The sequence below is a fragment of the Electrona antarctica genome (assembly GCF_951216825.1).
Source record: "Electrona antarctica genome assembly, chromosome: 22".
Taxonomy (NCBI): Eukaryota; Metazoa; Chordata; class Actinopteri; order Myctophiformes; family Myctophidae; genus Electrona; species Electrona antarctica.
Window position 1 is genome coordinate 3,821,549 of NC_136805.1, and position 9,263 is coordinate 3,830,811.

At 52.5% G+C, this 9,263-nt stretch overlaps 1 protein-coding gene across 1 annotated transcript; it reads right to left on the bottom strand.

The window, feature by feature from the left end:
- Positions 1 to 258: 258 nt before the first annotated feature.
- LOC306914721 (fMet-Leu-Phe receptor-like) lies at positions 259 to 1,299 on the bottom strand (the record flags this gene model as incomplete). Its single annotated transcript, XM_079491897.1, has 1 exon — positions 259 to 1,299. One exon carries the CDS (start codon positions 1,297 to 1,299, stop codon positions 259 to 261), a length of 1,041 nt encoding a protein of 346 aa, XP_079348023.1.
- Positions 1,300 to 9,263: the final 7,964 nt, after the last annotated feature.

Sequence of the window (9,263 nt, forward strand, 5' to 3'; positions counted from 1 at the left end):
GATACATTATAAAAGGAAGGGAGGACAGGGAGAGGCTGAGAGCAGAGAGAATCATGAAAACACAAAGATAGTGCCCCTCTAAAACTGTTACGTCAACGTATTTTTTGATATTTTTCACTATCGCTTCGGTTTTGAAAACATAGGCTATACTGACCAGAAAAGCCAAGGGTATAACCCTAATCAGGAGGGGCAAGCTCATCTTGCGACCTACGACCTACGTCGCAACCTACGCGTTTTAGGTCGCAAGATTAGCTCACCCTAAATCTGTGTGTCACACACATCAAGAATCTTGGCCCTCCCTGGGTTTGTGGAAACGTTGAGGGTCTGAGGCAGCTCTTCGGCGAAGGCTTTTTCCAGCCCCTTTAGGATAGACCTGCGGAACACGTCCTTGAACCCCTGAGACATGAACACGTACAGCAGCGGGTTCAGGCAGCTGTTGAGAAGTGCCAGGCCGATGGTTACGGGGATACCGATGGTGACCGCGCGATCCGGTCCGCTGTACCCTGCCGCCAGCATTTTCACAAAGGCAACCTGATGCATGACGTGATAGGGGGCCCAGCACAGGAAAAACACGGCGATGACCGTTGCTATGATTCTGTAGGGGCGCCCAGATCGGCTGGACGTCAGGCGGCTATTCCTGAGCCGATAGACGATGACGGAATAGCAGGAGACGACGACGGCGAAAGGGACCACAAATCCCATGAGGAACTGAGCGGTGAAGTACATGAGACCGAATCGATATGCCCTTGACCGATTCACTTCTGGTATGGTGTAGTTCTGGGGGACTCTAAAGTCGTCCCAGCCCTGGCACTTATCACGGGCGGAGGGCGTCGCGTTCCTATTGACCATGATGTAGGAGCTGAGAGCCACGCCCAGCGCCCAGACGCCCAGACTGACCCAGGACGCCATTCTGACCGTGCGGTGGTTCTGGGCCCACACGGGACACACCACGCACACGCATCTGTCGACGCTGATGACCGCCAGGACGTAGATGCTGGCGTACATGTTCAGGAAGAGAACGGAGATGGTCATTTTGCACGTGAACCAGCCGAAGGGCCAGTGGCCGCCCAGGGCCGCGTACGTGATGGGCAGGGGCATGGTCGCCGTGACCAGGAAGTCTGCCACGGCGAGGTTGAGGTACCAGACGGTGGTGACGGTTTTCCGCATCTTGAAGCCCGTCGCCCAGATGACGACGCCGTTCCCCGACACGCCGAGCACAAAGACCAGGCTGTAGATGCCCAGGACAATGGTGTAGGGGGAGCGTTGGAGTTCAGCAGGGCTTCCACTAGATGGATCCATCTCTTTATTGTGATAAACAGCAGTTGTGGTGGTTATAATCTCCATAGTTGTCCTAAAACCTAAAAACAACAAAAACAATGAAGTTACATGCTTTATATTAAGCCATTGAGACCTGGAACGCATCCATGTCACGTTAGCGTTTAACCACATTAACCATTAACCCATTTTGGGGCGGGAACCCCTTTTGGTGTTTTAAACATTGTTATAATTTAGCTATTGAAAAATAGCAGATCTACAAGCTCATAGCGCGCCACCGAGTGGCGCGCTATGAACTTGTAGGTCTGCTATTTTTGAAAAATCGTTAAAATGTGCCTCAAATCTTTCCGAAAATTGTCATGATTTAGAAAACTTTTTCTTTTTAATTTCGACGTCAGGCCTGAATGGGTTAACTCAGATGTATTAAGGGCCTTGCAAACGTGAAGCGAGGAACGCAGGCATCGCCTGGATCAACACAGGTCTCCTCCCGGTCTGCTCAAGAGGGGGCTCAACAACGCAAGCATAAAAACAAATAGCTAAACAGAATCCAGGTCTGGTGAGTCGCGGGCGTGTGCACGTAACGAGCACGCGCGCCACACATTCACGGGACCGCGCTCACGTCAATACGCTCACGTGAATACGCTGGCGTTGTCGCACCGCGACTTCTCCGAGCAAAAGCACATGAAATAAAATAAACTATAGGCGCGTTTTATCGCTTCACGTTTGCAAGGCCCTTAACCCATTCAGGCCTGACGTCGAAATTTAAAAAAAAAGTTTTCTAAATCGTGACAATTTTCGGAAAGATTTGAGGCACATTTTAACGATTTTTCAAAAATAGCAGACCTACAAGTTCATAGCGCGCCACTCGGTGGCGCGCTATGAACTTGTAGATCTGCTATTTTTCAATAGCTAAATTATAACAATGTTTAAAACACCAAAAGGGGTTCCCGCCCCAAAATGGGTTAATGGTTAATGTGGTTAAACGCTAACGTGACATGGATGCGTTCCAGGTCTCAATGGATTAATACAGAAAATATTTTGTGCCAGGGTCGCTGTCAGAAGAAAACCACCTAACTCCATTTTGAGTTATAAATCAATGCTATTGAACACCCTTATATATATATATATAAAAAAAAATTAACCAATGAGACATATTTGAAATTCGACAAAACCAATTAACTCCATTGGACCCTCATTGGCCGTTATCGTTTAATATCGGTATCGGCAAATACAACTGACATTAACCGATGGCAGTAGACGACATGTATCTGTTGTTGATAAGCATACATCAGACAAAGTTGATGGTAATTAACTGATAATTGATCAGTTCTTGATTTCTTTATATATAATTTTAATATGCATCATTGTGGGGGTTCTTGGCCCAAAGAAGTTGGAGAACTATACTTCATATTAAAGAAGTTGGAGAACTATACTTCATATTAAAGAAGTTGGAGAACTATACTTCATATTAAAGAAGTTGGAGAACTATACTTCATATTTTGTAGAATAATCGCCTCAGGTCTAAATGGTTTAAATAGCTCTATATCCTATAGATAGCAAGCATTGCATGTCTAGATAATAAAGACAATGAAATAAAAGCATAGATACCCATTTCAAAGTGTTGAAGAGATGTCAGCGAGAGAAGCGTCTTGTTCAGACCGTGGGACAGTGAACACTGGAGAGGAACTTAGTATAGAGAGTATGCACATCACATGCATGATTTTACCATCAGGACACACCCCCCTCATCTAGACTGAGTGGCAAAACATTGAGCAGCAAAAAAAAACACATCTATTCTAAAGCACTTTAGGCTGTAATGTGAAACCTGCAAAGCAGAATAATAATAATTGTATTATTACAATCATGAAGTTATGTCAGTTCCTCTGTCCTACAGACTACTATTACTATAGTAAGAGAAATCTATGAAAATCTGGGAACTAAATCGTTACCAAGAAATTTCTTCACCAATGTGTTTCTAAAGGTGTCTAATAACATGTACTAAAAGTTTGAAATTCAACTCCCGTGGAAAATTGAGTTATTAGCATAATGTGTGACCATACCCTTAACATCCTATATAAGGCAAAAAAGTCCAAATTTCATCATTCTTTAAGTAACATGTGACATATGAAACTAGGGGGTTTTCATGATTCTGAATCCATTCCAAGCATTAGTTTTGCACAAAAAACACTCCTTGGGAGGAAAACAGCCACAAACGTGATGAGGCACGTTTGTGTGGCTGCACAAGTGGATATGGCCTAATTTAGCCCAAGGAGTGTTTTCATGTGAAGTGATGGGCGCCTCACTCCTTTAAACAAACTCTAAACACACATTAAAAGTCCATAGACTTGACTGCCATGCTGTTTAAAGTGCTCTAAACATGACGTAATTTCCGAAAGCCAGTCGTCGCCCCTCAAAACTATGTAATCATGCCCATGTGAAGGGGTGTGGCTGTGGCGGTCTAGTCCCATGTGAAGGGGTGTGGCTGTGAAGGGGTGTGGCTGTGAAGGGGTGTGGCTGTGGCGGTCTAGTCCCATGTGAAGGGGTGTGGCTGTGAAGGGGTGTGGCTGTGGCGGTCTAGTCCCATGTGAAGGGGTGTGGCTGTGGCGGTCTAGTCCCATGTGAAGGGGTGTGGCTGTGAAGGGGTGTGGCTGTGAAGGGGTGTGGCTGTGAAGGGGTGTGGCTGTGGCGGTCTAGTCCCATGTGAAGGGGTGTGGCTGTGAAGGGGTGTGGCTGTGGCGGTCTAGTCCCATGTGAAGGGGTGTGGCTGTGAAGGGGTGTGGCTGTGGCGGTCTAGTCCCATGTGAAGGGGTGTGGCTGTGAAGGGGTGTGGCTGTGGCGGTCTAGTCCCATGTGAAGGGGTGTGGCTGTGAAGGGGTGTGGCTGTGGAGGTCTAGTCCCATGTGAAGGGGTGTGGCTGTGAAGGGGTGTGGCTGTGAAGGGGTGTGGCTGTGGAGGTCTAGTCCCATGTGAAGGGGTGTGGCTGTGAAGGGGTGTGGCTGTGAAGGGGTGTGGCTGTGGAGGTCTAGTCCCATGTGAAGGGGTGTGGCTGTGAAGGGGTGTGGCTGTGAAGGGGTGTGGCTGTGGAGGTCTAGTCCCATGTGAAGGGGCGTGGCTGTGGCGGTCTAGTCCCATGTGAAGGGGTGTGGCTGTGAAGGGGTGTGGCTGTGGAGGTCTAGTCCCATGTGAAGGGGTGTGGCTGTGAAGGGGTGTGGCTGTGAAGGGGTCTAGTCCCATGTGAAGGGGTGTGGCTGTGAAGGGGTGTGGCTGTGAAGGGGTGTGGCTGTGGAGGTCTAGTCCCATGTGAAGGGGTGTGGCTGTGAAGGGGTGTGGCTGTGAAGGGGTGTGGCTGTGGAGGTCTAGTCCCATGTGAAGGGGCGTGGCTGTGGCGGTCTAGTCCCATGTGAAGGGGTGTGGCTGTGAAGGGGTGTGGCTGTGGCGGTCTAGTCCCATGTGAAGGGGTGTGGCTGTGAAGGGGTGTGGCTGTGAAGGGGTCTAGTCCCATGTGAAGGGGTGTGGCTGTGAAGGGGTGTGGCTGTGAAGGGGTGTGGCTGTGGAGGTCTAGTCCCATGTGAAGGGGTGTGGCTGTGAAGGGGTGTGGCTGTGGAGGTCTAGTCCCATGTGAAGGGGTGTGGCTGTGAAGGGGTGTGGCTGTGGAGGGGTGTGGCTGTGAAGGGGCGTGGCTGTGGAGGTCTAGTCCCATGTGAAGGGGTGTGGCTGTGGCGGTCTAGTCCCATGTGAAGGGGTGTGGCTGTGAAGGGGCGTGGCTGTGGCGGTCTAGTCCCATGTGAAGGGGTGTGGCTGTGAAGGGGTGTGACTGTGAAGGGGTGTGGCTGTGGCGGTCTAGTCCCATGTGAAGGGGTGTGGCTGTGAAGGGGTGTGGCTGTGAAGGGGTGTGGCTGTGGAGGTCTAGTCCCATGTGAAGGGGTGTGGCTGTGAAGGGGTGTGGCTGTGAAGGGGTGTGGCTGTGGAGGTCTAGTCCCATGTGAAGGGGTGTGGCTGTGAAGGGGTGTGGCTGTGGAGGTCTAGTCCCATGTGAAGGGGTGTGGCTGTGAAGGGGTGTGGCTGTGGAGGTCTAGTCCCATGTGAAGGGGCGTGGCTGTGGAGGTCTAGTCCCATGTGAAGGGGTGTGGCTGTGGCGGTCTAATCCCATGTGAAGGGGTGTGGCTGTGGCGGTCTAATCCCATGTGAAGGGGTGTGGCTGTGAAGGGGTGTGGCTGTGGAGGTCTAGTCCCATGTGAAGGGGTGTGGCTGTGAAGGGGTGTGGCTGTGGAGGTCTAGTCCCATGTGAAGGGGTGTGGCTGTGGAGGTCTAGTCCCATGTGAAGGGGTGTGGCTGTGAAGGGGTGTGGCTGTGGAGGGGTGTGGCTGTGGAGGGGTGTGGCTGTGAAGGGGTGTGGCTGTGGAGGTCTAGTCCCATGTGAAGGGGTGTGGCTGTGAAGGGGTGTGGCTGTGGAGGGGTGTGGCTGTGAAGGGGTGTGGCTGTGGAGGTCTAGTCCCATGTGAAGGGGTGTGGCTGTGGAGGTCTAGTCCCATGTGAAGGGGTGTGGCTGTGAAGGGGTGTGGCTGTGGAGGTCTAGTCCCATGTGAAGGGGCGTGGCTGTGAAGGGGTGTGGCTGTGGAGGTCTAGTCCCATGTGAAGGGGTGTGGCTGTGAAGGGGTGTGGCTGTGGAGGTCTAGTCCCATGTGAAGGGGCGTGGCTGTGAAGGGGTGTGGCTGTGGAGGTCTAGTCCCATGTGAAGGGGTGTGGCTGTGGAGGTCTAGTCCCATGTGAAGGGGTGTGGCTGTGAAGGGGCGTGGCTGTGGCGGTCTAGTCCCATGTGAAGGGGTGTGTGTGGCTGTGAAGGGGTGTGGCTGTGAAGGGGTGTGGCTGTGGCGGTCTAGTCCCATGTGAAGGGGTGTGGCTGTGAAGGGGCGTGGCTGTGGAGGTCTAGTCCCATGTGAAGGGGTGTGGCTGTGAAGGGGTGTGGCTGTGGAGGTCTAGTCCCATGTGAAGGGGTGTGGCTGTGAAGGGGTGTGGCTGTGAAGGGGTGTGGCTGTGGAGGTCTAGTCCCATGTGAAGGGGTGTGGCTGTGAAGGGGTGTGGCTGTGGCGGTCTAGTCCCATGTGAAGGGGCGTGGCTGTGGCGGTCTAGTCCCATGTGAAGGGGTGTGGCTGTGAAGGGGTGTGGCTGTGGCGGTCTAGTCCCATGTGAAGGGGTGTGGCTGTGAAGGGGTGTGGCTGTGAAGGGGTGTGGCTGTGAAGGGGTGTGGCTGTGGCGGTCTAGTCCCATGTGAAGGGGTGTGGCTGTGAAGGGGTGTGGCTGTGGCGGTCTAGTCCCATGTGAAGGGGCGTGGCTGTGGAGGTCTAGTCCCATGTGAAGGGGCGTGGCTGTGAAGGGGTGTGGCGGTCTAGTCCCATGTGAAGGGGTGTGGCTGTGAAGGGGTGTGGCGGTCTAGTCCCATGTGAAGGGGTGTGGCTGTGAAGGGGTGTGGCTGTGGCGGTCTAGTCCCATGTGAAGGGGCGTGGCTGTGGAGGTCTAGTCCCATGTGAAGGGGCGTGGCTGTGAAGGGGCGTGGCTGTGGCGGTCCAATCCAGGGGGCATTGCGAGGACAACTCTATAGTAGGTACGGCTGGTGACGCCATCATACGTCAACAAATGGTCTGTTTATAGCAGCCCCCAGAGCTCACACAGTGTCGTGCAAACAACAGAGATAGCTGCTGGTAACATAAAATAATACAAAGGGATAGTAAAGAATAGGACATTTGTTATTTTTAACATATTCTTTCTTTGATTATCTTTAGGAACCGCAATTTGTGGAATCTTGTATGGAACATCATTTCACCCACTCTTTTTACACCTTTAAACTTGTGAATCTGACAATATACTACAAGTTAAAGTTGAACTTTTAACTGACAAGTCATGGAAATGTACATGATGACTACTGAGAACAGCAGAGTGAACGAGGCACTGCAGTTAGAGAACGAGGCAGAGGAGGAGAAAATGGTGGAAGAGGCGAAGAGGAAACTGAAGGCTTGGGGAGACAGTTTAGATGAGTCGGAGATGGCTTTGATTAAGATGGTAACAATGAAGATTGTCGAGCGGGACGATTTTATGAAGAGGGAGGTGAAAACGCTGGAAGAGGAAAAGGAGAAACTGAAGGCTTGGGGAGAAAATTTAGAAGACCGGGAGATGGCGTTGACGGAGTTGGAAAAGAAGCTTGCTGTGAGGGAGGAGTTTGTGGAGAAGGAGGAGAAGCGGCTGGGAGAGCAGGAGATGAGACTGAAGGCCTTCATGATGGAGGTGGAGAAGATGAAGTTGAAGGTGGTGGAGCGGGAGAACAAAGTGAGGGAGGAGGCCGAGAAGCAAGCACAGCTCAGGAAACCCACCGCCCACCAGCTGTTTGTGGGAAACATCCCTCACGACGTGGACAAGGCTGAACTCATGGAGTTCTTCGAGCAGTTTGGTCGAGTCCTGGAGCTCATCATCAAGAACGGTGGGAAGCTCCCTAACTTTGGCTTCGTGGTGTTTGACGACTCGGAACCCGTTCAGCAGATCCTCAGTCAGAGGCCCATAAAGATCCGTGGCAACTGGCATCTCAATGTGGAGGAGATGAAAACTAATTCAGCAGCTAGGAGGGGGGGTCCATGGGGTCAACAAACCCAAGCTCAGAAAACCCTGGGCTACAGACAGGGTGCAGGCCAGGAGGAGGAGGAGGAGGAGGAAGAGGAGAAGTCTGCGGTGACCGCTAGCCCTGAACCTTTGGCGGAGGCTGAGATGGTGGCGAAGGCTGCAGCCATGCAGCCGAAAGCAGAACCCACCACAGTCGTCCCCACCACTGTCGTTCGCACCACTGTCGCCTACCATGAACACTGGCCAGAGCTAGGGTTCCCAGTGGTTGAAGACGAGTCTTGGGTGGTTGCCAGGTCTGAACCCTCCGTAGAGGTCGAGAAGGTGGCGAAGCCTGCAGCCATGCAGCTAAAAGTAGATGCCCAGCTGGAACCTCGGCCAGAGAGAGACGCAGCTGAGGAACGCTTAGAGAAGAGGCCCACACCCGTTCCCGAAACACAGAGAAACCAGAGACCTGGAGGCTCTCCAGCCCTTCTTAGGGGACCCAGGCCAGTAGCATGGGAAGGGAAGCAGTGGGTAACGCAGCCCAAACCCACCAAACCCACCACCCACCAACTGTTTGTGGGAAACATCCCTCAGGAGGTGGACGAGGTGGAGCTCACAGTGTTCTTTGAGACGTATGGTAGAGTCCTGGAGCTCACCATCAAGAGTGCCGCGAATACAAACCTCCCCAACTTTGGCTTTGTGCTGTTTGACAGCCCTGAACCCGTACAGCTGATCCTAGCTAAGAGGCCCATTAAGTTCTGCGGCCATCGGCATCTCAACGTTGAGGAGATCAAAACCAAGTCTGCAATGAAGGTTGTTCCACGGGACCCCCCGACTTATGTACAGAAACCAAGCTTTGTTCCCAGACAGGCCGTGGGACAGGAGGACGAGGAGAGGTCTGTGGCGACTGCCAGCCCTGAACCCTTGGTGGAGGCCGAGAAGGTGGCAAAGCCTGCAGCCATGCAGCTGAACCCAGACCCCACACCTGTTCCTGCCCCCATTGCTGCTGCTGCATTCTGCCAACAGATCCCCTGGTTGGAGCCAGGGGTCCCACCGGTCGAGGATGAGTCCACACTGACTGCCAGTCCTGAACCCTCAGCAGAGGTTGAGGAAGAGGCTGAGCCTGCGGTCCTGGACCCAAATTGGCTGTCGGTCTTCAAGCTGGCTTGCAATTGGTCTAACTATGGCCACCTGAATGACTGCGGAGGCGTTAATGCATCGGTGTAGCAAAGCCCATCATCGAGCTTGAGGACACCATGAAGACAGAAAAGACCAGAGCGGCCGTGTCCATTGGGTTCAATGGAGAAGTGGCTCCATGTTATATTTGGCTGCACTTTCTTGACACTGAAGCAGGGGAATGTATGCGTTCACCTGTTCGCCTGGAGTCCTGGACACAG